This window comes from Gasterosteus aculeatus, chromosome 7 (genome assembly GCF_964276395.1).
Source record: "Gasterosteus aculeatus chromosome 7, fGasAcu3.hap1.1, whole genome shotgun sequence".
Classification (NCBI taxonomy): Eukaryota; Metazoa; Chordata; class Actinopteri; order Perciformes; family Gasterosteidae; genus Gasterosteus; species Gasterosteus aculeatus.
The window spans coordinates 2124548-2152532 of record NC_135694.1 but is presented as its reverse complement, the minus strand read 5'-3'; the positions used below and the strand labels follow the sequence as shown (position 1 = coordinate 2152532).

At 49.5% G+C, this 27985-nt stretch overlaps 2 protein-coding genes across 6 annotated transcripts in view; both read right to left on the bottom strand.

The window, feature by feature from the left end:
• Nucleotides 1-4: 4 nt before the first annotated feature.
• On the bottom strand, nt 5-7863 carry LOC120821308 (ankyrin repeat domain-containing protein 46). Its single transcript, XM_078105426.1, has 4 exons — nt 7572-7863; nt 6012-6354; nt 1905-2063; nt 5-1119 (listed from the first exon to the last, which is right to left on the bottom strand). The coding sequence occupies exons 2-4, from the start codon at nt 6320-6322 to the stop codon at nt 903-905; spliced, it is 687 nt and encodes a 228-aa protein (XP_077961552.1). The 5' UTR covers nt 6323-6354; nt 7572-7863; the 3' UTR covers nt 5-902.
• A 394-nt stretch (nt 7864-8257) lies between these two features.
• Nucleotides 8258-27985, bottom strand: part of col4a6 (collagen, type IV, alpha 6) — a 58426-nt gene continuing 38698 nt past the window's right edge. Inside the window, exons 5-49 of one of the 5 annotated variants that reach the window (XM_078105403.1) lie at nt 27422-27556; nt 27232-27276; nt 26840-26959; nt 26662-26721; nt 26165-26200; nt 26011-26073; nt 25494-25529; nt 25357-25398; nt 24699-24788; nt 24506-24559; nt 24297-24359; nt 24129-24173; nt 23958-24011; nt 23178-23247; nt 22976-23086; nt 22742-22891; nt 22419-22466; nt 21173-21259; nt 20845-21002; nt 20546-20728; nt 20272-20455; nt 19385-19429; nt 18164-18235; nt 17731-17838; nt 17405-17623; nt 17163-17318; nt 15350-15520; nt 15113-15256; nt 14791-14910; nt 14507-14688; nt 14360-14423; nt 14209-14283; nt 14020-14127; nt 13834-13941; nt 13659-13730; nt 12806-12925; nt 12606-12722; nt 12341-12502; nt 12163-12261; nt 11894-12043; nt 11607-11723; nt 10947-11138; nt 10676-10847; nt 10470-10584; nt 8258-10343 (exon numbers count right to left, since the gene is read on the bottom strand). In XM_078105403.1, the coding sequence (XP_077961529.1) occupies nt 10083-10343; nt 10470-10584; nt 10676-10847; nt 10947-11138; nt 11607-11723; nt 11894-12043; nt 12163-12261; nt 12341-12502; nt 12606-12722; nt 12806-12925; nt 13659-13730; nt 13834-13941; nt 14020-14127; nt 14209-14283; nt 14360-14423; nt 14507-14688; nt 14791-14910; nt 15113-15256; nt 15350-15520; nt 17163-17318; nt 17405-17623; nt 17731-17838; nt 18164-18235; nt 19385-19429; nt 20272-20455; nt 20546-20728; nt 20845-21002; nt 21173-21259; nt 22419-22466; nt 22742-22891; nt 22976-23086; nt 23178-23247; nt 23958-24011; nt 24129-24173; nt 24297-24359; nt 24506-24559; nt 24699-24788; nt 25357-25398; nt 25494-25529; nt 26011-26073; nt 26165-26200; nt 26662-26721; nt 26840-26959; nt 27232-27276; nt 27422-27556 (4983 nt within the window). In that variant the 3' untranslated portion in view covers nt 8258-10082. Of the gene's footprint in view, nt 10344-10469; nt 10585-10675; nt 10848-10946; nt 11139-11606; nt 11724-11893; nt 12044-12162; nt 12262-12340; nt 12503-12605; nt 12723-12805; nt 12926-13658; nt 13731-13833; nt 13942-14019; nt 14128-14208; nt 14284-14359; nt 14424-14506; nt 14689-14790; nt 14911-15112; nt 15257-15349; nt 15521-17162; nt 17319-17404; nt 17624-17730; nt 17839-18163; nt 18236-19384; nt 19430-20271; nt 20456-20545; nt 20729-20844; nt 21003-21172; nt 21269-22418; nt 22467-22741; nt 22892-22975; nt 23087-23177; nt 23248-23957; nt 24012-24128; nt 24174-24296; nt 24360-24505; nt 24560-24698; nt 24789-25356; nt 25399-25493; nt 25530-26010; nt 26074-26164; nt 26201-26661; nt 26722-26839; nt 26960-27231; nt 27277-27421; nt 27557-27985 lie in introns of all 5 variants that reach the window. The other 4 variants (XM_078105406.1, XM_078105405.1, XM_078105404.1 and 1 more) reach the window with 4 other exon arrangements.

Below are 27985 nucleotides of genomic sequence, written 5' to 3'. Positions count from 1 at the left end.
CAGATTAAAGACATTGTGTCATTATTTATTAATGCATCGATCAGATGAATCAGAAATCTGACAATAAGGTTGGCAGATTCAAATCACACACAGGATTTTCTCATTTACACAGAAAAACAACAGGCAGGAAAAGTCACAACAAATAAATGTACGAGTCAAGTGACTTACAAGTCCGTTAAAATGAAGTGAATATAGAGCAAAACATTGTTAATCTGCTACAGTTTGAGCACAAGCCCACATAAGATGTTTAGTACTACAGAGGCGCATGCTCCTGGCGGGAATGTCTTTAGCGAGATGCCGTGAAGCCTGAAGCGAGCTCTCAAACTGTCACGCTGCTCTCCTCCTCCTCCGTTACGCGACGCAACGCTGCCGCGCTCACAACCAAACGGTGTCCAGCCTTAAAACCAGAGAGATTACAATGATAAAAGGAAGAGAGGGTACGTGGTAAAATGATAAATAACACAATGGGCAGAATAGACCAATCAGAAAGTAAAATATACAAAACATTAGCAATACACAGCTTGTAACAAAAGGTACAGTATGAATGAAATGACAAAGTAACAGCTTTAAAACAAGAGTATCGTATTATCTCACTCAATGCAACATGGATCTCATTTTAAAAGGAGATACGTTCCACAATGTTTAAATCGTGTTCTTAGTGAGGGACACGTGGCGGGTGCTAATCACCTCAAGCTTGCAAGTTGTCGTTATTAATAAAGAAAGAGCGTTTCGTTCGTTTTACACATAAGCCCCTCCCATCAATACTTCACGTTTGGATGAACCCAGGCAAAAGATCTGTGCAGCAAACCCAACACATATCTGCATTTCACATCCCAGAGGAGACCGTATTCCACGATCTCCCCCCCGCCGCCGCCGCCGCCGAGTCGTCCTCCCCGCCGCCCTCAGTGCACCAGCTCCAGCTGGCTGGTGGAGAAGGGCAGGACCCCGCTGACGTAGTAGGCGATGCCCAGGGAGAGCAGGGCGATGACCACCAGCAGCAGCAGCACCCTCCAGAAGCCCAGGTCCTCCACAAACTCCTGCCAGGTGGTGCGGAAGCTGGACAGGACGCCCTCGCTGCTCTGCAGGTTGGGGTTGAGTAAGGAGTGGCTCTCCATCGCGCTGGGACAGACGGACGGAGGACAGTGCCGTTACTAACAGGAGCAATGCTCCACCCTAGGGCTGGGCGGTACGGCCAAAAGATCCACATCGCGGTTTTTAGATTCTGGTTCTGACGGTGTCCCGTATGTGGCCGTGTTGCTTTTTCAAGTAAACACATTCATTCATTGATTGACCCCAATAAAAGGACCACCGGCTACCCGATCAGCTGTTCGCTGCTCGCTGGCCAACTGGCTCGCAACTGGCCGACGTGTTAGCGCGTTAGCCTGTTAGCGTGTTGTGGCTGTTGTGTTGCCAATGATCAGTGTTGGTTTATGTGTCACAAGCAGAGGTGTCAAGTAACAAAGTACAAATACTTTGTTACTGTACTTAAGTAGAAATTTTGGGTATCTATACTTTACTGGAGTATTTATTTTTCAGACGACTTTTTACTTCTACTCCTTACATTTTAAAAACAGCCTCGTTACTTCCGGCTTGTCGTTGTTCAAAAACACAAAAACACAAAAACCCATAATCGGCGCTATGCGGACAGAGTGAATGTGATTGTGTTTGGATGAGAATATAAACATTTAGCATCCAGACACCCGGTTGGTTTTCTTCGCGATGCGCCGGCAGATCGGAGCGACACCGGGTGGGAAAAGTGGTCTTTGGAAAGTTGGTATTTAGCGACACGGACCCTCCTCCTCTTCCTCACGCAGATTTGTCCTAAATGTTTTTTTCTAACTTTATTGAGAGTCTGGCACAACTCAGCGACTTGCAAGTAGTGCAGCGTATGGTGTGTGGTTCACCTCTCACTGTCGGCCATCTGCATGGTCTCCAGCTTGGAGTGAGGTCCCCTGTTGAAGCCCTTCACCTCCTGCTCCTCCAGTCCTTCCAGCAGACGGATGGCGTCCTTGTTGACGCCGCGTCTCTTCGCCAGCACCAGAGGGGTGGAGCCGTTGTGGTTACTGTGGAGCAGAGCAGCCGACAGACACACTGTTAGAAACCAGGGGGGGGGGAGGGGCAAGTGTCAACACACACACACACACACACACACACACACACACACACACACACACACAAAGATGGTGGTGCCCTTTGAGGTTTTGAGACACCACTTTGCTCCATGTGAGGGGCTTAAGGGGCCCCGGCAGAGCAGCCGACACTGTGGTAGAGGGCACGGTTTGGCTCGGGGGGGGGGGAGTATCTCCCGGTATTTAATGCAGTGGGGGCGGTCCGGCGAGAGGGGGGGCCGCCAGACAGGAGAGCTGGACACCGGGAGCCCCTCCCCGGAGCATTCCGACCGAAAAATACACAACATTTAAATAAAAGCCCGTGTTCATCCTTCATTCCGGACCCCCCAAGGACATACGTGTAACAAATGAGAGTCCCAAACCCTTTTGAAGTACGTGAGAACAAAGGAAAGCCAGCAGACCGGACTCTGCAACACTCACAGCTCAGAAGAAAACGTGTGATATGGAGAACGGAGCTGGTGTGTAGAGGGGGGGGGGGGACTTCCTGCTTGCGTCGTCAGCTTTTTATTCCGCTGCTCAAAGTAGCAAGTAGGAAAGTAAGTGAGTCGTTTGATTTCATTTAGGAAGGAAAGCGTTACTGACTGAGAAAGTGATATTTCAGGGTCATAACTTGTCTGAACATGAAGTATAAACGATATATAAAACCGTCACAGCGTCGAGCTCTAAGTGTGAAAGTGACTTTTCACTAATAACTACAGACGAGCTGCCGTTGAGCGCGCAGCGGCTCGCGGTAACGTGAGACGCTCTTGGCTCGTTTGTTACAAATGTGTGTTGGTACATTGATGTTCATAAAAACAGTACATGGACCCAGGGGGGGGGTTCAGGTGAGAGTCTGGCTCAGGGGCTGTACGGGGCTGGGGGATAACGGAGTTAACGTTATTACTAAGACCAGTTTGTTCTATCGTCTTATGTGTATTTAAAAACACGACATCCGTTACCAACGTCACGTCACTTTAGAGATTTCATAAACCAAGATGTTATATATTATATTACAACATTTCTATCGGTAGATAATCAAGTGAATTCTATTACTTAACGTTACATTTAAAAGTGAACTCTTCCGCGCTGTCGGATCAGCCGCCACCGCCCTGAGTGAATTAAATGCAGAAGGATAAGGATCGATCCGATGTGTCTCCTGGAGGGCCGCGGCCCTCGGCCGCGTTCGGGGGAGCCGACAGATTGGGACGGCGGAAGTGACGTGTGTGGTCGACGAATGCGTCCTTAAGGAAGAGATTGTAGTTTGTGCCACGCCTCCCTGCACGCCGCTGACTCACTCGACAGGTTTGATTTGTATTTTGCCTGTAGCGCTATAAAAAGTCAGCCGGCGACGGGGTCCAAACTGATCCAACCCCTTGTAGATGTGAACCACCAACTAAAGAGACACAAGGGTGTTAATAAAAACAATCAGAGCGCTGTTGTGAGCTCGATGGTCACAGTGAGCAGGTGATTCACAGCTGGTTCACTCGGATGTCTGAGCTTCACATTCGTAGATCTGTCTGTAGTGAGGAATTATGTACAAATATGGCATTCTGCTTCCTAACCAGCACCTGTTACAATACTTGGGCGTTTCCCAGTGTTCCCAGGGGGGAAAAAAACTGATTTCTGAGTGCAAGAATGTGTCAACTCACACTGTGACTATACAGGACCACTGAAGGACACACTTTCTGTCCCTTAAGGCCGGGATTCCCAAAGTGTGGTGCGCGAGCTGCGACCAGGGGGTGCGCGAGAGGAAAAATATAATAGCGGTCAGTTTTTTTGAGTGGGATTTTTCCATTGACATATATAAAATGATTTTTCCATACAATAAAAAAGCATGAAAGTAAGTAAACATTTCCTTTGTGCGTTGGCTGTCCCGCGGCAAAGTGCTGACAAGGCTCTTTGAACTCTGGCACGAATTGCAGCGGTTCTTTGAGGATAATCCGTTTCATTTGGCCTCCAGTATGCATGACAAAGATTTTCTGAAAAGGCTCGCCTATGTAGCGGACATCTTCTCAGCTCTGAAGGAACTCAATCTAAGTCTAAGCTGAGCGACTTTTGCGCTAGACTTGAAAAGTTCCAGATGGATCCTCTTTTATAGTCTTTTAATTTATTTCATGTTTCAGCCGCTCTTTGTTTTCTTAATTATGTTGTGGATCGTGTGTAGGCTAATTTTATTGTCGCACTTGTCGTTTTTATTTATTTAATCTATTTCGGAGCCTTTTCTTTTTAATGTTGTGGATCGTTTGTAATTCATTGCAGTTTAATTCAGCCTGTGTTGATGTTGTTATTGTCATGCGTGTTGTGGTTATTTCCGCATGTTTAAACATGAGTCTCTATATGACGATAAAACAAAGTTTTGTTGCGTGAATTGGGGGTGCGCCAACCCGGTTGGGACATGGAAAGGGGTGTGCAGGAAAAAAAGTTTGGGAACCGCTGCCTTAAGGTAACATCAACAGCTTTAAGACACATTTATTGGTGTGAAAAGTGGCGGAATAATTAAAGTCTGTCATTCATGTTAATGTCTTTCATTCAGTATTTCCTGCAGGCTGAAGCTCCAGTCAATCATTATTATCTTTTAGAGCTGTGGTTTCATTTGTTTGCACAGTCAGAGCGTTTGTGTAACGTCAAACACTTCATTTATTGGTCTGAAGCTTACTGTAACTAAACCTTAATACAAACTGGAAGACAAAACTCCCGTTACAGCTCAGCAGTGCTGACGGTGGGTTTGTAAATGTAAGTCTCTCCTTCCACTGAACCATCAAGGGAGAGCAAACAGCGGAATGTCTGCCAACAAACCCCCGTGAGGCGTGAGGAGCGACCTATAATTCAACTACTCTGTGGTAAATAACACCCCAACAGCACGATTCATACAGTGTCGGCCCACTCTAAAGGAAATAGATTGATGTAATATCAACCGTGCAAACTTGTCACTTAGCGATGCGCTTCAACACAAGGGAAACGCCCCCGGGGTACAATCCAACAAACACACTCATTACATTACATTATTACATTACATGTCATTTAGCTGACGCTTTTATCCAAAGCGACTCACACTAAGTGCATCCAGCCATCCACAAACCACAGACCACAGAGCAGAAAGTCACACAGTATCTGCGGTTACATTCCCCAACTAACGTCTAGGGAAGGCAGGCAATAACAATGAAAATAAACCACGAGAGAAGGACGCATTTATACGTGAAGGGGATTTATTAACAATGAATCTAAACATCCACATCAGGAAAAGGGAAAAACCACATCCATATGCTGAGGTATCCACAAGCTACCAGAGTAGTACTACTACTGCTACTACGGTAGACTGGTTTATCCAGGTCACTGAACCAAGAATACGAGGTTCAAAAGGTACAACACAGAAGCATTACAATCCACGAAACCCACATGTAAGCAAACCTCAAGTGATATCTAAATGTGTCAGCACCGGATATCTGCTTCAGGTGCAGCGTCACCCTTCAGCATTGAATGTTAGTGCCTTAACGGACACGTGATGGATTAAAAAGCCATTCTGTGGTACAAAGACGAGGGTTTGAATGTGTCATAATTATGAAACCACTTGCAAATAGATTAACATCCATGCTACCAACACTGACAAGTGAAAGTGCGTTACTGCAGTGAAACTGTGAACCGCAGACCACAAATCCACCCCACGGTCGTCAAAGCCTCTTACCAGATTACTTACTCATCCCACGACTTAACCGACAATATGAGACCAAAGTCTGTTGCTTTAAGGAAAAATCATTTCCAATAGAAAGTGAGCTGATAGCACCCAGGAGATCAGGTATGGGAGTCAAAAGCAAAGAAGAACGGGAAGCTGCCCGGACACAAAGGTAAAACCAGGAGAAGCATTAACTGAGATCTTTGATCACGCCTGAGCGTCACATTTCTCACCAGATATCGATCTTCAGCCCGTTGGAGACCAGGAACTGTATCGTGTCCACGTGGCCACACAGGTGGAGCGCCGTATTTCCCTGATAGTCAGTCGCCAACAGATCGGCCCCGAACTTGTGCAGCAGGCGGCATATGTCCACGTTCCCCCGGGCGGCGGCTAGGTGCAGGCCGGTGCGGCCCCGGTTGTCGCGGATGTTGGGGTCGCAGCCCGTCTCCAGGAGCCGCTTGGCGAAAGGCAGGTCTCCATCGATGCAGGCCTGCAGCAGGGGCACGTTGGTCTGCGACGAGTCGTTGATGAAGACATAGGACATGTCCGAGTGGGTGTCAGAAAATTCCAGCGTACCTGCAGGATCAAAGAGAGGGGCCGCAATTTATTGAGACACACCACGGTTATTACCACTGAATAGTGTCACGTGTCTTATCTGTCTATCGCTTATGGCCAGGTGTGTTTTATGCATCTGCATCTTTATGCATGCTCGGCTAGCGGCGCTCGAGGGAATTGAATTGAAATCCTGTGATGGGAGGGTTTGTTTGAATCGAGGTGACAGCCGACTGACTCTTGAGTTGAAAAAAACAGGAAATACATTTTTGAAGACAAAGGTTGTGACGCTAAAGATTTCTTATTGCGGCAAAGCAGGTTGTACCTGTGGTTTGGCTTCTCTTAAAAGTATTCCGTCTAGAAATGGGGTTTAACAGGTGTCCAGATGGGCGTCTATCCATCACGTATAATTATACCAAACAAAACAAAACTATAAAATGAAAAAAACACGCTGTTAAACGTCTCCTTTCACTAGAAAGCAGAGTGAACCGTGAATCTGATCTCCAGCTGCTGCTGCTGGACATCCGGGCATTCCCGCAGTTGTAACGCAGCTCATTTTCCTGGGTTGCCCGTTTGGCAAGCAGGACACACAAAAGCCCTCACGTTGTGGTCTGCGTTATCTTTTGTTAACTTCAAGCTGATGAAATACTGCGACTTGTGATTCACGTCTAGCAGTGATGTCACGCACTACTGTACATTAACGTTAGTTACCAGCAGACAGTCCTTCCATATTAACGTTACCATGCAGGTTATTACGTTATTGAAGGGAGCCTCTTTAACCACGTCATACACCCTACCATGTACACCCCTAAATGTCTGTTATGTCCAGAAGAACTGACGGAAACATCAGAAGAATCCACTTCCTGCCAGTAAAAAGCCGACATTAACACGATGAAACTCACGGGGGCTAGTTTATGTTATAGCTAGCTAACTGTAGCCTCAACTAGCTTTCGGTGATAAAGATGGAAACGACGCCTAAATCACGATTACACATCGATACTTGTGACGTATCCGCCTCTTTGCATACAGCGATTCGACAAATTGTACCAAAAATAAGCCGTTGTCAGTTGATAACTTTGACAGCCATCGTACAGAAGCTAGCGGGGCTAATGTTAGCTAGCAGGCTGACGTTTTCCACGTAGCTAAAACCGATTAACGCGCAATTTAATAATCGTAGAAACCTGCACACGAACTAAACGAGTACTTAAGGAGGTTATCTGACCGGCAGCTGTGTGACTCACCTGTTGATATGTTCCCAATTAGTAGAAAAAAATAAGTTCGCTCTTCTTCGAGCTAACGCTACTAGCTAGCCGTGTTGTTGTGGCGTTGAGCTTCTTCTGTTTACAGAACCAGCAGCGCGGTGTCTGTCGCCCCCTGGCGGCCTGGACGCGTCATAACACGCTATTTAATTTACTACCTACTGTGTTTATATGATTTAACCTTCAGGCAACCAGCTTTATAATTATACATTTGATCACTTCTGTCGACAGTTGTATATATCTACTTTGCACATATTGTAGTAACATTGATTGCATTCCCAAAACCTTTTTTGATTTTATGTGAATGTTTGTATTTCTATACAAATTGTGGTTCAACAAATCCTGATGGACAGAAATGAACCCCCCGCCCACACCAAATTAACTCTTTCACACCACAGCAGCCTTTCAATGTATCCTGGACAAAAGGATGCGCACTCATTGGACGTTTAGTTTTTCATTTCCAGTGCCATCCTTGTAACACAACATTAGATCTAATGTTGTGTTACCAGCATGGTAGTCACAGCCTTTTTGACATCTAGGATGCCTAATTAAGAAGGGCTGCTTGGTTTTACAACAGAGCAATAAAACATGCTAAATGTTACCTATACACTGACCACAGAACATTACAATCGGTCACATGAAAAAAAATCAACGCTGAATATTCTCAGTTAGTTCAGAGAGTTTATTTCAACTTGTGTGCGCACGGAAATACACGTAACAGTAACAGACACGTTGTTAATGTTGTATTGTTATGGATCCTCTTTGAGGAAAACTGCATTTCTTTTCTGTCCCTCTGCTGCTCAAAACATTTCAACTCTTTTCAGCTATGCATGGACCAAACGGACAATAAAAACGGTCGCTGCGTCTGTTAAATCATCAGTGGCGAATATATTTTTCATATAAAAACATAATCCTTAAGGCATTTGTTTTTTTTTCCCAATAATATTTAATGTACACGTCGTTGTCTTCCCATTCCCCCCCATCTCTAAAGTAAATAAAACCAGGGGATAGTATCATGATTTAAGTCAAATAATTACAAACTAGATTACAAAACCACAAAAAGGCTGACGGCGAACAAGAGTAGAATGAAATGCAAGAAGTAGAACGCGGCGCAGCAGTCGAATCGGCTACGGGCAGAAGGACAGTGGTCATAGTGGTTACAAGTCACACAGGAGCTTTCCATTCGCATCGCGCACCAAAGTCAACCCCCGAAACGCGCTGAATAACATGAATAACACGAATAACATGTCGTAAAAGTGGAAAAAAACGACATTTATAGAGAGGAAATAAGCGACGGCTTCCTATTTCTTACCCAAGGACAGGAAAGATCCATGGACTGTGAAAATAAAACAAAGAGACTTCTGCTCAAACATACTTTGGTGGGCGAACACAGTAAGCATTATATACAGCGATGAGGAACAGCCTGTCAGAGTGTGTGTGTGTGTGTGTGTGTGTGTGTGTGTGTGTGCGTGTGTGTGTTTCCTGCCCTCTGAAGGAGGTTTGGTCACAAAATAAAGATGAAAGTCTGATAAGGTGGAGAGTAAATACGCCCCTTGATTTGGTTTATTGCTGTAACGCATTTGAGTTCACATCAGTGCAATATATATATGTATGTGTGTGTATATATATATATATATATATATATGTGTATAAATGAATATGAATGTGTATTAATGACGCAGAGACTCTGAGCCAGTCGAGAGAAAAGAGCGTTTCTTTACCCTTTAATGTGGAATATTTTCAAATTTTGTTGTAGCACCATAGAGTCCAAAATCAAGAGTCAACCTAAACTTGGATTATTTTGTCGGTAATATTATCTAGAGGCCTGAAAATATATTTGTGTGGTTAGAAAGTCAAATCAAAGGAGCAGTAATGAAAACAATTCAATAAGAAAGCTGTTTTTTTTTTTTTTGTTCTTAAAAGATTTCACTCTATAACTTCCTCTTATTCCTGTCTGATATTTTTCAACGTAAATGAGGTAAATACTGTACAGTTTGGAGAATGTTGCACTCTAACAGCCGGTTAGTCTCCGCGTGACGTCGCAGGCAACGCAGAGGAAGCAACGTTTTGTGACGAGTCTGAAGTCAAGACCTCCGATTCAACCGACGCCCACGGGAAGCAGACCAGAGCGAACCGCCGGGACACAACATACAGAAAACAGACAGAAAATAAACACTTAACACAATAGCACCATTGTCAGTGATAATCTAGAGAAGAGCGAGGGCGCTCTTTCCGTTTCCTCGTTCACTCCATGTTTTTTCTTTTCCATCAACAAGCCACTCATTCCTAAAAAGGGGGATCAAAAACTCTGAAAAGCCGCTTGACGCCGTTCGACTCGTCTCTCGAGAGGAGCGCGGCTCATTTTCAGTCAGTCACGTCTTCTTTTTCTAGATTTCTTTGTGAATCATCTCCTCCTCCCATCATCAGCACCGCTCTCTCTTTTTTTTTTTTTTTTTACATGCCACCTCAATCTCCCTCCTCCTCCTCCTCCTCCTACAGGACCTTGCTGCAGACCTGGCAGCGGCTGACTCGGGAGCGCTCCTGGCCTCCCTTCAGGGTCTCCTGCGCCGGCGCGTAGACGAACTCCTGGCTGGGCTCCACGGTGGTCAGCCAGAAGCTGTACTCGTTGGCGAAGTAGTGGCAGCTGCCCTTGGCGCCGTTGCACTCGATGAACGGCGTCGCGCGGAAGTCCTCCAGGCAGGAGCCGGGGGACACCAGGGACTGGCCGCCGCCCTCGGCGCCGGCCGCCGTGTGCTGCGCGGGACAGGGGGGGGGGGGGGGGGGCGGTTACTCATTCGGCAACGTGCATTGCAAAATTGTGACATCTCTAAGCACATCGAGTGTTGGTTTCGCAACGGGAAATCGGTCTGGGCCGCGTACCATGAGGAAGGAGTAACCTATCCAGAGACTCCTCCAGCCGGGGGGACAGGTGGGGATGGTCATGTCCTGGCTGTGCACCGCCACGGGCAGGGACGGGGCCTCGCACACGGAACACCTGCGCCGGGGGAGAAAAAGAGAGATCAGACCAACGCGCAGGCGGCGGGTGGGGTTTGGTGGGTCGCCCGGCGGTCCCGCGGTGGCGCTACCTGCTGATGTACGGCTGTATCTGCTGCTCGGCCACAGGCATCATGGGTATGGGCGCGGTCGTGGAGAGCCAGTAGGACTTGTCGTTGCGGCTGGCGTAGTAGCAGATCTCGTTGGGCGAGCAGTAGAGGAAGGGGATGGTGCTGAACCGCGGGAGGCACGAGCCCGGCTGACCTGGAGACACAAAGGGGGAGGGAGACGCTTTGTGAGAGACGTCTCTCCAGTTCGCGGCTTTCTCGGGGTGCGTCCGAGGCGTCGCGTCCTCCGCCGTACCGAGGTCCTGGTTGTGCGCCTTCTCCTGTCCCTCCACGAAGAGCAGGCTGTATCCGTCCCACAGCTGGGCCATGCCCTGGGGACACATGGGCACCTGGGAGCTCTGGCTGTGCTTCACCAGCGTGTAGCCGATGCTGCTGCTGCGGCCCACGCCGCCGGGGGCGCCGGGCCGGCCGGCCGCGCCGGTGGCACCTGGAGGAGGAGAACCGGGGGGGAGGAGTTAGTGTTTCCAGGGAGACGAGAGAACAGCAGTTAAAGTTTGCATTTTTTGTGTCATTTTAATGTTTTAGCTTCAGTTGTCAGAATTCAAAGAGGAGTGTAATCGAGTATCAAATTAAAAATACATTTTGATACATTTAAAAACTTTATCCCGCCACTGAAGCATCAAAGGCATCCTTGCTTTATCCTCCACAACATTTTAGAGATCTGGAGATGTTCTCTTAGATACGTCAAAATATTATTTTATGAATGTATCATATAATATAATTAATATAATGGTTTAATATAATAGTCTTTCCTTCTTTGATTGATCACAATCGTAAGTACTACCTCTAAGATATATTAGGTAATAATCAATTAATTATTTTTGACCAACTTTAAAGGGAAAACGTGTCTCAGAATCTGAACCTGACACGGACACACAGGGAGTGAACTGCTGACCTTGCTCTCCAGTGGGTCCGAGGAAACCGGGGGGTCCGGCGTCGCCGATGGGTCCGGGAAAGCCAGGAGATCCGGTCCTGCCAAGTTTACCCACGGGACCGGGTCGACCCTTAGGACCTGCAGCAGCAACAGTCAACGCACATGCTCGTGTTTGTCACTCACACCCGTTGCACACACACACACTTACTCGCACAGAGGTCCGTGTAGCCAGGGTACAAGCACTGGAGGTCAAAAGCTTAACGCCAACAGGTCAGAGGTCATTTGAAAGGAAGCGTGTCTCTGCTCACCTGCGCGTCCAGGCTGCCCCGACTGACCGGGCGGTCCGGCAGCCCCGGGCCCACCCACTGCACCGGGGAAACCCGTGTCTCCGTAGAGTTCCGAGGGTGGGTCTATCGGCGGAATGAAGACCCCCGCGTCGCCCTTCCTACCCTGGCGGCCTGGAGGGTGACGGAGACAGAGGCGAGGAAGGGGGGGGTAGGGGAGGGGACAGGTGAGAGGTGTGCAGGGTAAATACAGCATGTGTGCGCAGGAGTACCATCCCATCCACTTCTCCTACCTGGTAATCCCCTAGCTCCTTTGTTTCCATAGTAACCAGGGTCACCGGCGTAACCCTTGACACCAGGATTGCCGCCGTAGCCGCTGTCCCCTCGTCCTCCTGTAAGAGCAGAGCTTTAGTGTTTGGCCTCTTTTTTAAACATTTTCCCATTATCGGACGTTTGGTAACAGCCCCTCACCTTTGAAACCGGGGCTGCCGGGCAGGCCGGGGCCTCCGGGGATGGCCGCGTCGCCTTTCCTGCCGGGGGAGCCGGGGAAGCCCGGGAGCCCGGGGTCACCGCGGTCTCCCTGTGCCGTGCCTGGACCAGGTGGGCCGGGGGGACCCGGAGGTCCCGTGAGTCCTGGAGGAGACCGGAGGAGTGGGAAGAGAAGGAAAGGAAATGTCAAAAAGGAAAAGGAAATTAGGTAGAGGAAAGGACACGAGGACCGGGGAAAGGTGTTTACCATACTCTCCATCCAGGCCAGGGAGGCCGGGGTCTCCAGAAGGCCCGGGGATATTTGAGCCCACGGTGACGCCAGAAGGTCCGGGCAGGCCGGGGAACCCTACGAGTCCAGGACGGCCTGGCACACCGAAAACAGAGCGGTCACCACTTCGACATCCCGTCGCGCCCTCAGGGAGCTTTTTCAGACTTCCTTCATCTCACCTGAGTCTCCTCTCTCTCCCTTCGGTCCGGGGAAGCCTGGGTTCCCTGGATAGGTGATGCCTCTCTCCCCCTTGAAGCCTGGAGCGCCGGGTTCTCCGGGGCGACCTCCTACATTCACGCCTGGGTGCCGAATGCAACAAAACCTTCAATGGCAGTTGGGCTTCAACATCTGGAACACGGACTAATGCGCTGAATCTATATTCTACTGAATCTACTCACTTTATCGCAGGGTTGTTTAGTTTTTGACATTTTTTATGTTTTTGACTTAAATTTTTTTCAAAACATTTTTGAACTTCATTTGTTTTTCTCGACGTGACATTTTTCAATCTAACATATTTAGAATTTTTTTCAAGAATTTTTTTATTTTATTTTATTTATAAATTCATATTTGTTGCCACTTGACAAAAATTTGTTTTGCCTCATTTCTTTATGCACGATTGTCTGTGTCTAATCTCTGAATTTTTTCAATAAGAGTTTCAATACCAATCTGACCTCTGACCCCCACTGCAGAGCCACTTAGCCTCTATAAAACGCATTTGACAGGAAATAGAAGCCTGATGTGTGAACTGTTAGCGCTGTTGTTTGGTAGTACTGAGGCTCAACTAGAGACTCCTCTTCTGTCTGACTCTTAAACGCTGTCGTAACTGCTGAGGAGTCAGGATCCGGGTACCGAAGGGGGTCTACAGGCTACAAGCTTTTAGGCTTGTGCTACATCCTCGGTCGCTATGGAAACAGACTCGACCAGCTGATCAGCGTTCGTCGGCTTTGTTTGAACTTTGTTCCACATAAACTGGGCAGAAGGTGGAAGGAAGGGGCAGAAGGTGGCCCCCGATGTGTGCAAAGAGGTCCTTGCCTCGGGTTCCGGGGAGGCCTTTGGGTCCAGCGAGGCCGTTGAGTCCGTCCAAACCGGGGGGTCCGGGCAAACCTGTAAAAAAAAGCCCCACAGTGTTAGTCTGCGGAACAAGCGGAACATGTTTTTTCTTCGCCGTTTCGACTCTCTTCACCGGGACACAGGAAGTGTCTCTCACCTTTGGATCCGGGACCTCCGGGACCGCCGGGCAGACCGGGAGACCCGTTCACTCCCGACTCTCCCGGGTAGCCGGACTGGCCCTTGGGCCCGGGGAAACCGGGGGAGCCTGCGGAGGAGACGAGGGGAAAGCGTTACTATCCGAGTGTCTGACTCCTGGAGGGAAAACGAAGCGGCCTCGGCTCACCAGTTATTCCCGGACGCCCTCCCTCGCCGGGACCTCCCTTCGTTCCAGGGAAACCGGGACCTCCCGGAAAGCCGCTGTCGCCGGGGGCGCCGTCGCTGCCGCGGCCCCCTGAGGAGAGACCGTCAGACGTGGTCATTCTAGAGGAAACGCGCTAACATTCGGGGATGGCGTGCTCGTGGGGAGTCTTACCTGGGAAGCCTGGATCTCCGGGCTGGCCTTTAGCCCCCGGACTTCCGGGATAGCCGTAGCTTTCTCCGGGTGCACCTGGAGAACAAAACGCGTCCAAATCAGAGGCTGAATCCATGTATTCGTAAATGACAGCTATTGTTTTTACACTCGCCTTTTCCACCGGGACGGCCGAATTCTCCGGGGTTGCCGGGGAAACCAGGTGAACCGTCGTCACCCTGAAAGGAGCCGTCAGAACTTGAGTCTCGCCAGTTGACTTTGGCGCATGTTTGCATTTTGTGATGTTTATTTTTTTTCTTACCCGAGGTCCCGACATGCCGGGGAATCCCATGATCCCAGACTCTCCCTTCGGCCCCGGGCGACCGGGTTCCCCAGGTCTCCCGGGGAACCCGGGCTGTCCCGGCTGACCTTTGCTCAGCTCGGCGTAACCCGGAAGTCCGGGAAGACCCTGACGACCCGGCAGACCTGACTGGCCCTTGTCACCTGAAACCAGTGGGGGGGAGGGGGGATCACCACATGAGCGGCCTTATGCGCCACGTCAGGCGGCCTGAGTCCCGGTCGTGGATAAACAGGAAGTAGCGTTACCTCGCGGTCCGGGGAAGCCGGGAAGGCCGCTTCTTCCAGGTGTCCCTGGTTCACCTGTCACCGACTCTTGTGGATAAAAGGGACCGGGCGGACCGGGGGGGCCGCGGTATCCTCTGTCACCTGGTGCAGTAAAGACACGGGGGGTTTGTTCCACCAATGAAAGAGCTCCAACACGCTCCATTCTTCTTCAACACAGCATGCTGTTTATTTGGTAAATTATTACAGGATTTGCCCTAAAATGCTGGACTTTGTAACTTTATGACCCAAGATTCCCTTCCCTGGAGTGAAGGACTCCTGTCACATCTCCTCTTCTGGACTCTACCTTTCTGTCCGGGGAACCCCGGCGCGCCGGGGAGCCCGTCTCTTCCGGGCCCCGCGGCCTCTCCCTTCGCTCCAGGGAACCCCGGGCCTCCGGGACGACCCTGGAGTCCCGGGAAACCCGTCAGTCCCGCGGCGCCCGTCTCCCCTGCGGACAGAGACACGCAATCAGCACGCGGGGCGTCACAGCGAGGCGGCGCTGGAAGGCCGACCGTGAGGAGCAACGGGCGCTGCGGCCTACCCTTCCTGCCGGGGCTTCCTGGGAATCCGTCTCTGGTTCCCGGTCCCGGGGGGCCGGGGGGTCCCCTGGGTCCCGGTGACCCAGAGAAGCCGGGCTGTCCCAGGGTTCCCTTCATCCCAGCCGGGCCCGGGAAGCCCGGGTCTCCTCTTTCTCCCTTCCGACCAGGGAAACCTGGCGGGAGGACGGAGGATCACGGAAAGAGAGATTTAGTCAGACACGGCGCGTGATTTAATTTATCAACTGGATAAATAGATAAATAGTCAAATAAAATGAAAAAATAAATGAAATCTACACAAAACAAGGAAAAGCCAACAAATATAAACTTACCTTTGTTAAATAATAAATGAACTTACCCGTAACATGTTGTTACATTTCTGAATAAAGCAATTTATTTATTATTATTTATTATTTATTATGTAAACACACACGTTCCTTTACATTGGTTAATTGCACAGGTTAGGCTGAAATTGCACTTGGACGTATAAATGTGTGTGGGACATATGAATGTTTAAATATCATTTTTGTATCCACACTGAAATATTTTATATATATATATTAGATATTCTTTAAAATCCAAGTGTAATTCCAGACCAAATTTAGCGAGGATCAACTGCATTGTTTGTTTGTCCCAGAGGATAGCGCGCTATGCTACCGCTTAACGTCTTAAAAAGAGAACTCCCCTTCATCACATCCACACTGAATGCCACACGAAATGGTAAATGAAGTCTGGGATGAGCTGAAAATGAAAAGTCCTTTTTTTAAGGGTGAAGAAAATGCTTCTAGGCTCATTGGTGCAGCGGCTTTTTGTTAAGCAGCATTTGAATGTTGAGTTGCCACGCGAGCCTTTTAATGCGAGGAGCAACTCGAGTGCAGCTCACACTTCGAGATGCACCACAGCTACGAGGGTTAGTGCCGGCTGCGAGAATAAAATCACACTCACATTTACCGAAAACTCGGAATCTCTCACAGCTAAAAATGTCCACCTTGAGCAACAATCTAGCTCTCGATTTATCTGTTACGGCTATAATAATAATCAAATAAAGGAATTAACTTTGTCTACAATGTAAAATAAAAATGTAAAATAAAAATAAAATAAAATAAAATAAAATAAAATAAAATAAAATAAAATAAAATAAAATAAAATAAAATAAAAATAAACAAAATAAAACAATAAAACATATAATTTCCCTCCGGAAAAAAATCCCACTAACGCAACTCTGCTGCAAAAACGTAAGCAAAGTGTCCCGAAAAAACTAAACGACGATGCGGAGATGGACATTTTTTTGCTGCCCGGGTGAGAAATGGCGAGCAGGCTCACAAAGCGTCTGGTCTAGTGCACGGACAGCAGGAGGAAGGAGGGGTGAAGCAGAGCGGGGGCCGGCGGGTGGATGGGTGGGTGGGTGGGTGGTGGTGGAGAGAGTGTCTCACCTTGGCAGCCTATAACGAATGACCCAACACCAAGAAAAGGATGGAGGGATGACGAGAGGACGGATGGAGATAATGGTGATGTGGTGAAGGGAAAAGGACGGAGGAAACAAGGACACAAGGGAAATACAAAACGGGAAAAGAGGACATTCCGTTGGGTGAGGCAGAGTTCAAATGAACAATAAACAGGTGCCTGATTCGTCAATGGAGGATCGTGACAGAAACACGGTGGAAAAGGTCAAAGTGGAAGGATGAGGAGTGACAGCCGAGATCTGAGCTAAGTCACGTGTTTTCCTTTTGCTACTGATCATGCAAAAAACAACTACATCACAATGAACATGTGGAGGAAACGAATGGACGGAGGCGCCGGGGCCCCTTCTCCCCTCACCTGGCAGTCCTCTCGGCCCGCTGCCGCCGGGGTTTCCGCGCGGCCCCGGAATGCCAAAACCCGGGCCGGGAAGGCCGGGGAGCCCGCCGATACCGGGGCGCCCGTCGACGCCGCGCTCTCCCTTCAGCCCCGGGACCCCGAAGCGCCCGTCACCGCCTGACGGGGGAAGAGAGGGCCGTTACGTTCTTCTTCTCCCACAACCGCTGCAAGACGCCACGTGACTCCCTCCGCCTCAGACCCACCAGGTATTCCGGGACCTCCCGGCGTCCCGGGCTGGCCCTTGTCTCCGGGGATTCCGGGGAGACCGTCCTGCCCGGGGCCCCCGGGCGTGGCTCCCAGCACCTCTCCGGGCTGACCTTTGCTTCCAGGACGCCCCGGAACGCCGTTGTTGCCCCTGCCTCCGTCGACGCTCTGACCCGGAGAGCCGGGAATTCCAGGATCCCCTCTTTGCCCGGGGAAACCTGCGGAGAGGGGCGGGGCGGCACGGAGGAACCGTTAGAGGGGGACGGGGGGGGGTCACTTTAATCACACCGGGATGAGGAATAGTAGAGAGACCACTCCGGTTTACCTTGCTGTCCCGGCTGGCCTCCGAATCCCGGGTCTCCTCTCTCTCCTTTGGAGCCGTCGAAGCCGGGACGCCCCGCGTTTCCCGGGAAGCCGGGCTCCCCTTTAGCACCTGACAGGCGTCAATTATGCGGATTATTGACTTTTGATCAAATATCTGTATTCAATAGCGATTCATGTGTTATTTGCACGCGGAGCGGATAAATTACATCTCTAGGAAATAAAACCTCAATGAAGGCATTTCAGTTACGATTTGCTTCAAATAGCATTCGCTGACAGTAAGAACATAAGGGAACATAAAATAAGAAAATGCAACTGAAGGAAGCTTGGAGATCTGTGTATTTTTGTCAAAAAAAACAACAACAATTGGATAAAATGTTAAAAACCTCAGTAATAAAAGAAATGTTGGTAAAGCGCTCAGGAGGGCTGAACGGTACCTGGTCGTCCCGGTTCACCAGGAGGTCCGGGCTCTGCGGCCTCTCCGTCTATGATGCACGGCAACACTTGGCCTGGTAGCAGTCACACGCAGGTCAGTTACTTTACACACTTTGACGGACACACACAGTGGGAACTGAGGGCAGCGTTTAGCGTCGCGCTACGCTAAGCTACTCGGCGCTAAACGTAGCGCGTGTGTCTTTAACTCACGCCACCATTCGACAAAACCGTCCTCGAGTCCTCGTGAACATCCTGATTGTCTGTCGCCTCCATTAATTAAGGTTAATCCGGGTTGAATCATGGGTATTATTGTTGTTGTTGTTGTTGTTGTGATTGTGCGCGTTGTTGGGCCGAATGCCGTTAGTGGAGAAATTCATCACAATCAAAAAAAAAACTTGAGTTATGAGTTAAACTTTGTGTTTGGGAATCAGTTCTAATGCGTCCATACATCCCCCCCTCCCGCCCCCCCATCCCAAAGCCACCTAGCAGAAGCAGGGCTTGAAAACATGCGGCAGGTTTCAGCAGCTTTGATCGGAGGAAGAGGAGGGTGAGCGCTTTCTTTCCCTCTAGGTGGAGCGTCTCTGCAGATATTCGGAGATCCGTCCGGGAGACGTTTCCGTCTATGAGTGACATCTAGTACCACGAACCCACTTTGTTCTTCCCCCCACTGGTGTGATTCTATTCATATTATTTCATAGTATCGAAGCCCTGCAGCAGCGAATGAGGGACGAATTGATAAGGAGGATTATGTTCATGTCTGCAGCCCCAAGAGGCTTCAAAAAGATAAGATAAGAAATAATTTGATGATCGAATGTAAGATGATGCCTCGTCGATGGTTTCCACCGAGGGCATTTTGGATCTCGCCTTGTTTTACTCCATGAATCAAAAAATTCATTCAAATATTTTGTAGTGATACGAAGTTGTATAAATCACATGAACAAGCTTCTATGAAAACCTTTAGAATATATATTAAAGTTTGGTGTTTGTTAGAGCTGCAGGGGGGGAGATTTTAACATTTTAAAGGCACTTATCTAAAACATTATCTTTAAATGTTGGAATTATCCAGTGGTAACTTTGACTGAATTTAGGATCAGACACCTACATGTGTATTTGCTATTATTTAACTGCATAAAGGGGCACTTTTAATGTCCGTGTAATGATAAATTCTGGCCCCCGGACTCCTTACTCTGCCTGGGGGGGGGATGAAGGAGTTAGTTACCCACCCGGTCCCTCTCCGGCGTCATTAACCCCTGCACAGCTGTTTTCACCTGGACGGATACACATGCACAGGGCAGGTCAGACAGATGGAGGGATGGGTGGAGGGAGGGAGGGAGGGAGAGAGAGAGAGGGAGAGAGAGAGGCAGCATACAAAGCCAGTCAGGGTCATTTGCATGCGCAAATAAAGCAAATTCAATCTTTTCATCAAACAGATATCAGCGATCGACTCCGTTCAATCAATTCAAGGCTCATTCAGTTCATGAATGCTTGCTTCAATGTGTAAATGTTTTAGAAAACGGGTTATTGTCTGGTATTAAGAGCGGAGGTAAGCACGCATTCATTCTGGAGGCGCGGACCTCGTGTCCTTTAGTCTCAGAGGAGCCGGATTAAAGGAGGCCGCTCATCAAAAGAGCGAACAGATCCAACGCCCTTTGGGCCTCCGAGACTAAAGGAGCACGTCGAACATCGCTGTGAGTCAACAGGAGGAAGCGGTTCGCGGCTTTGAGCTGATTGGCTGCAAGAAGAAGAGTACAAGCACATTAATGGAGACCATTAATCATGGAGTTATGCGTGAAGGGAGAGAAAGTCTAGATGAGGCGTCCCTCCGGGTGCCGCTTGGACGAGGACCCCGTTTGTCCCCCGTGTCCTCTACTGGTCTAGGATGTTAGGAGGAGGTTGCTACGGTAACTACCGAACTCTGAGGGTGGACAGCGATCGGACGGGACGGATTGTCTCGTCCGGGGGTTTCGCCCTGTGGGGAGAACGAGTCATTGCGTCCACGCACACACGCACACACACACACACGCACACACACACGCACACACACACGCACACGCACACGCACACACACACACACACTTCCTCTCCTTTTATTTCCAGTCGTTCCTTTTACCTTTTAATCCAGGTGAACCGGGTGGCCCTGGTAGCCCATCCCTACCCGGGTCCCCAGGTTCTCCGCGAAAGCCGGGCAGCCCGGCGTAGCCGATGCCGGGCTCGCCGGGGCCGCCGGGACGCCCTTTTCCCCCGGGGAACCCTGGGAAGCCCTTCTCCCCAATGGAGCCGACGCCGCCGTCGCCCTGGAGAGGCAGAGAAAAGACCTTCTTTCAAGAAAACCCCCAAGAGCGACGAGAACACTCGGGGGAAGAGGGAGGGGGGGTTTCGCTCACCGGGGGGCCGGGGGTTCCGGGGAAGCCGGGCAGTCCGTCTCTGCCGGGCTTGCCGGTTTCCCCTGTGGGCCCTCTGACTCCAGTGGCTCCGAGCTCTCCCTTCAGCCCCGCGCCCCGGTTGGAGTAGAAGGGCTCCCCCTTCTCGCCTTTGCGACCATAGTAGCCGCTGTCCCCGGCGCGACCCTGCAGGGGGGGGGACAGGACAGACGGGACGGAACCTCCCGTGAGACTCGGGCCTTACGACATACGACACGCGGCGGGGGGGGGGGGGGTCACCGTGTGCTGGAAGCGGAACTCACGGGAGGTCCCTGGGCGCCGTTGAAGCCGGGCGGCCCGCCGTCGCCGCGGTCCCCCTTCTGTCCCGCGAAGCCGGGGGTGCCGTCGCGGCCCGGCAGTCCGGGTGACCCGGTGTTCCCTGCGGTGCCTCCCCCCAAGCAGTCACAGTCGCCGGGATCACCTGGAGGACGAGGAGGGAGGGAGAAGAGCGAAAGACTGGAAGGAGGGGCTACGGACGCGATGAGCACGCGCGCACGTCGTCGTCACGGTGACGGCGCGTCAAGCCTCGACATGCGGAGGAGCCACCTGTCAATCCCATGGTAGCCCCGCCCCCCGTGTGTGTGAGCGTACCTCTGAAGCCGTTGTACCCTCTTTCGCCCGGCGCTCCCCTGGAGCCAGGAGGCCCCGGCTCTCCGGGGAAATCAGGGCGGGGGTCTCCTGCAACAACAACACACACACACACACACACACTTAAATTAAATGGAGGTTAAATTGGTAACAACAACATACACATGGAATTGCTTTGAGATTTCACACTGTGGTCAATGTTTTTATGGGTATATTTAGTTTTCAGATGTTTTTCACGCACTTAAATATGGAATGTGTTGAATTGAGTGCAGCTCGGACACACAGCGTGGAATCAGGATTAGTCTCTTTGATAAGCGAGTAAATGAAAGAGCTGAGCAGCTGCTGCAAGGCGACAGATGCTTATTTAAACAAAAAAAAGCAGTACCTTGTTTATATCGTTGTAAAATATAAAACAGCAGTGTACTTGAACATCTTCAGTGATTTTACCGTAATGCCCTTGAAGAGCTACTTGCCACAAGCAGCATGCAGAGGGAGTTGCAGTCTGACACCCACACAAACAGAAGGAGACAAACCGCCAACAATTCAAGGACATCTGTGATGTCGTCTCTGTGAGGAACCTGGGCCTTCATGGGGAAGACAAGCAGCAAGGGTGGAGGACGGAGGCGCTAACTCCTGTCCAGGTTTGAGCTGATTCAAGGAATCTGTGAGGCCGCCTTAAAGGGACAGTACGCAGTATTTGTCCCGTGTCTCCAGAGCAACGGCAAATAAAACAAAGAAATGTGTTTTATCTCCTGTAGGTGTTTGCACTGATCACAAGCTTAAAACCTCACACGACTACACCTCAAACCATCCACACTTTAAAGTCCGCCCCCCAAACTATTTCAACTATTTAAAACTACTTTCATCGATATTTCCTCTTTTTGGTCTTCCTTCGTTTTACTTGTTTGTGCCGATAAGATAAGTATAAAATTCACTAATCCCCGTTTTGCAGAACCACGCTCCTTGCCATGCATTGACGCCATTGTAAAACCAGTGAACAGCAGGGCGCAGCCTTGTGGCCAAAGAGGAGAGAAGCAGCCGGGAGGCGGAGGAACGGCCTCTTCTCCGCCGCACTTGCCACCGCACCCTCCACAGAGTAGAGCGAATTAAAATATTAAAAATAAGCTTTTGGCCAGTTAGAATTTACCAGCTGAAAGTTGTGATTTGTTCGTTTAATTAGGATTTCCCTTTGGCGGGCTGAATATTGCCACGGTGATTATGGCAATATGGCCGCTTTCGGGATACCTGCCTTTGGAATCGGGCCACGGGTAGTAGACGCAGGGTCCGTCGCGGGCTCCTTCGAGGAAGGTTAGATCAGTCAGCCATGATCCTTTAGTCTGTTTCTATCGTATACGTTAAGAGGTCAACCGGCCGGTAAAAGTCTAGAGGTTTTTGTTCTTGAAAACAACAACAAATTGAATCATTTTAGCTGCTGTCAATGCGAGGAATCCACATCGCGGCGCCCGGTCACAACGTTTCAAATGTTTTATTTCATGGCGACGGGCCGCTGCGATGAGCCGCCGCCCCGAGGCGCCTGTGGAGGGAGAGCGTTGTGTTAGCGCGCGAACGTACTGGAAGGGCCCGGAGGTCCGCGGGGGCCGGGCGCTCCGGGGGCTCCGGGGATGCCGGGTCTTCCTTCGGGGCCGTAGGCCGTTGGGGACGGGTCGCCCGTCTCTCCCTTCGGGCCGGAGGTCCCGGGGTAACCCGGGGGCCCGGGGCGACCTGCGGTGCGAAGAAGGATTCATTCGGGTTTGCATGTCGACGAGTAAAACAAAAACCGCCGCATCGCGGCGCACGGGAGCCCACCTGAGCCGACGCCGCCGACGCCCGGCACGCCGGGCTGCCCTTTGAATCCCGGAAAGCCCCGGTCGCCGGGGAAACCGGGCGCGCCGTTGAGACCCGGGTCGCCCGTCTGTCCTGCAGCCAATCAGAGAAGAGACGCTCAACACGGGACCCTCGCACGCGCTAAAACGGTCCACTAGGTGAGGTAGCGCGCGCTAGGCGTTACCTTGAATCGAAGTGCCCTGGTCGGTGACGTAAGCAGGGGGTCCGGGCGCTCCGGGGTCTCCCTGGTCTCCCTGTTATCCAGGACCGAAAACACCACATCAGAGTTTTCTCTGAATGTTGATGGACTTGGAAGTTAATGCTTTTGTTAATCACGGGCTGTTAGTGCTAAGCTAACCGGAGCTAACTGGATGATGTCATTAGCTTCACATTGTGTTTCCCTCCACAAAATTCCTTTGAACGCATGTGAACACAGACTGAGAGAGAAGATTTGAAAAACTAACCCAATGATAAATTTCAAATTTCAATTTCAAAATCACTATTTTTAAATTATAAGTAAATATTTTGATTTTTCAATACTAAGTCAATATTCTGAGCTAATAAGTCTATTTGGGGAAGGTTTCAGAATCAGAATATACAACGTACATACATATATGTGTCAATATAATGACAATAATAAAGAAGCTGACTCAAATTCCATTCAAAAACAATCATTTAAGAACCGCCGGCGCCTCCTCATGGAGAGAAAAGGCCACTGCAGGGCTCTTGACCCAAATCCACCAAAGTTCATTCTTTTCAGGTTCAAGTAGGAAGTCGACGGTGTTCATGATTGAAACGTAAGCGAAGAACCACGGAGGAGGAAAGGATGAGTGAGACGCTTCTTTGGGGAACGTTTTCTTTGTCTTTGTGTTAATCTTTATTTGTTGATATTGTTGCTGTTAGTTAGAGACAGATGTATTTCACGCATGAAGGGGGACACAGTCCCACACAACGCTCTCGTTACCTTTATTCCGTTGTATCCTGGTGATCCCGAGAAGCCCGGAGTACCTCTGAGCCCCTGACAGACAGACAAAAGGTTTGGTTGGTGAGTCGTGTGGAACCACAAAGGAGCATCTGCTGTGTCTGCGTTAGCAAAACGGCTCATAACAGTATGTATAAAAAAAAAAAGGCCAACCCGTAGTCCCGGAGGTCCGGGAGGCCCGTTGAAACCGGGGGGACCCTGTTGGGTGGAATCAAAGACGACATCCACCACAGAAGAAGAGGGAAAGGAAAAGGTGAGAGGACGCTTTTGATCGGGGGTGGGAGGAGTCTCTGGCTATTGGCCCGCGTGTGGCGCTCTTACCCTCGCCCCGGGGTACCCGGGAATGCCCGACTCTCCGGGTTCACCACCGAAGCCGAATGCTCCCTGGAATTCAGTGAAAGGAAGTGAAGAGTTTAGTACGGGGGGGCGGGGGGGGGGTTTCTCGATCTTTCGTTTGCACAACCTCTCGGATTCGTCGAAGTTTTTGCGTTAATTGTTGTTGCTGTTTATTGAGTTTCTGAATCACTCACCGGTCGGCCCGGAATGCCGTTTGACCCTCTGGAGCCCTTTGGGCCGGGGGCACCCTTTGGGGGGGGGGGGGGGACAAAGGTCAACATCATAGGAGCTGTGCAGACATTCCTTTAATTCAAACTCACCATTGTGAAACCCCACCACGTGTGTGTGTGTGTGTCCTCTGCTAACAGCCTTCCCTTGCTCCGTTACCTTGTCTCCTTTGTAGATAGTAAGAGGTGTTTCGCTCGTTAGCGACCCGTCGCCCGGAGTACCGCTGGGTCCGGTATCGCCCACGTCGCCCTGGAGGCCGGAATATACACAACGTCAGCCAATCAGGGGGAAGTGGGAGGGGAAACAGGAAGAGGGCGGAGGTCATGACAGGAGAGAGGTGAGAGGATGAGGAGGGGCATATGAAGAAAGCATGTATGGGATAGAGAGAGAAGATGGAGATGGAGAGACAAGGAGGAGGAGGAGGAGGAGGAGAATATGAAGAAAGCATGTATGGGATAGAGAGAGAAGATGGAGATGGAGAGAGAAGGAGGAGGAGGAGGAGGAGGAGGAGGAGGGGATATGAAGAAAGCATGTATGGGATAGAGAGAGAAGATGGAGGAGGAGAGAGAAGGAGGAGGAGGAGGAGGAGGAGGAGGAGGAGGGGATATGAAGAAAGCATGTATGGGATAGAGAGAGAAGATGGAGATGGAGAGAGAAGGAGGAGGAGGAGGAGGAGGAGGAGGAGGGGATATGAAGAAAGCATGTATGGGATAGAGAGAGAAGATGGAGGAGGAGAGAGAAGGTGGAGGAGGAGGGATGCGGGGATGGGCGGGGTTCGAGGGGGGCAGGATGGAGGGGAATGAAGGTGTTCCTGTACCTTGTCTCCTTTCTCTCCTTCATATCCGTTACTTTGGCTCCCCTAAAAAACAACAAGGTCAACAAAGCAACAAAGTGATGGAACCGAATCTGATTTAATATTATAGATAAATGAAAGTAGACCACTGGTTTACTCACCATTAGCCCTGGAGGACCAGGAGGACCAGGCCGGCCCTGAAGACAGACAGAACACGCTCGGTTTAACAGTCAAAGGCCAAAATCAGAAATAATATTTACAAAGGCTGCAAAAGATATTCGTAGATGGGTTTATATGTGTGTCTGGACTGATTTAATGTTGGTTAGAATAAGAGAAATCATTAAAAAAATACATAAATCTAAATGTGATTTGTACATGATTTTATATCAATTAATGGCAACTATAACTTTAAAATATATTTAACCAATAATGTGTTACAGGATAATAATAATTAACATGAGTTCATGTTATAAATTAGTAATTCATTTATTACATTCGATCCCATTTACTTTATTAGTTTATTTATTAAAACTGTAGTAGTAATTCTGTAGTTCCAACCAACCATCATTAAGAGCGCTGCACAAAAACTGAAATAAAATGAATGTCTTAAATGCACATTTTAACTGAATATGACATTAAGAGGCAGAGAACAGGGAAGGAGACCGATAGTTTACATACGCTGAATCCCTCAGGCCCCCTCACACCAGGAGAACCAGGCCGACCACTCGGGCCTCTGATACCCTGCAGAAAAACACTACCGGGTCACAACTCGGCGCCTAAAGGACACATCATTTACAGGTTATTTATTGAGCAGAAACAGCAGGAATCTTACCGGCGGACCGTCTCTTCCTTGGACACCCGGTAAATTCTAAAAAAGGACAAAAAAGCAAAACGCAACCTTTTAATTTATTTTTCTTAATTACATATTTAATTAAATGTCTAATTTCAACGACAATACAGGCACTTTAGAGATTATTAGGGCTTTGTAGATGACGTCTATGCTGCAGTGGCTAGTCTATGCACCTAGTGGCCACATACAGCATTGCAGGCTGCATAAAACATTGCATGTTAGTTGCAGTTGAAACCAAATTGCTTTTATAAAGAAAAATAATCCAATAACTTTTGTTCTAACATCCAAGAACAAATTCTCTAAAACTACTCACTAGCAGTGATGCAAAAAGGAACCAAAGAATAAGAACTAAAGGAAATATGAAAAACACAGAAAAATCAAAGAATAAAAGGGGAAGAAGAGCTCAGGGAAAAGGATGAGGAGGAAGAAGAAGTGACAGAACGTAAAAAGGCAGAAGAAGAAGACGGAAGAAAGCTCACCGTGAGATCGCCAGGGATATATTGAGGTTCTCCTTTCTGACCCTTCGGCCCAGAAGGCCCCTGTTGGAGTAAAAAGACGCCATCACTATCCATCGATTGATATTCTCCTCAAAGACGACTTCACAACATCCGCAAAGACACGAAGCGATGAAAAGAGACAACAGAAGTTTGTCCTCACAGCAAATCCAGGTGACCCGGGTTCTCCGTTCCCGTAGCCGGGCCTCCCCGGTTCTCCTCTGGTCCCGTTGCATCCGTCCAGTCCCGCTGGTCCTCGCCCTCCGTCCTGACCAGGGTGACCCTGCGGAGGGACGGACAGGAGGACGCTTCAGGGAACTCCAGTGTCACAACTCAGGGAGAAGGCTTCGGGACCCGTCTCTTTTACAGATGCTGCATCATATTTGTCTACTTTTGTTACCTCAACCTTACGGTTATGCTTCCTGTGAGATATTTCATTCTCAACATGACACTGAGAGGCCTGACTGAGCCTTCTGACCCTGAAGGAACAATAAACCTTCTCACGGGAGGTGAGAAGGCATCTGAACGCGTGTTGTATGTGTTTGTGTTACGTACAGGTACTCCATCCGTTCCTTGGAAGCCCGGTACTCCCATAGGTCCCTGTGTGAGCAGATGAACATTCATTTATGATCCGTTAGGAGAGCGCCACCTGGTGCTGGAATCATGCCACTGAGACTCTTTTTTGCTGGGACGAACATTTGGCGTTAGCGGCGAAACATCCCACATCAGCATTTTCATCACCCACCTTGTCTCCTTTGGGGCCAGATGGTCCTTTCAGCCCAAGGTGGCCCTTCTCCCCTTTAGGTCCTGTGGGCCCGGGGCCCCCCCGGGGCCCCTCTGGTCCGCTCTGACCGAGCTCACCGAGCGAACCGGGACGGCCCTGAGAGAGAAGAGAGGAGACACGCCGCCTCTTCAAGCCACTAAACAGACCGATATGAAAACCTCGGTGCCACCACAAAAAGGTACCGATAACCCCCCCGTGTGTAAAGTTTTATTAAGGGCTAAATGAATTATAGCAGCAGACATAATACTTTAACCTCCTGTGAAGGGTCAAGAACTAAATGCTGCTTCATTAATCGTGTGTTTAATTAGATGTCAAATATGTGTCCATTAGAAATACTGTATTTAATTGACATACACTTAAAATAAATCTATAACTGCTTATAAACTGATTCCAATTTCTTTTTTGTGCTGCAGGTGACAGGCTGCACTACTAGTGCCAACCACGTGAGGGCGGTGTAGACCCAAAGGAACCACACCAACAGGTGGGTGAAGGAGTCCCTCTCTTAGAGGAAGAGGTCCCTTCAGA

Coding starts and splice junctions, on each gene's coding strand:
- LOC120821308 (XM_078105426.1), bottom strand. CDS start 6,322: ATGTCCTATGTCTTCATCAACGACTCGTCGCAGACCAACGTGCCCCTG. Junction 2,064..6,011: donor GGGCTGAAGATCGATATCTG/GTGAGAAATGTG, acceptor TCTGCTCCACAG/TAACCACAACGGCTCCACCC. Junction 1,120..1,904: donor CAGATGGCCGACAGTGAGAG/GTGAACCACACA, acceptor CGTCTGTCCCAG/CGCGATGGAGAGCCACTCCT.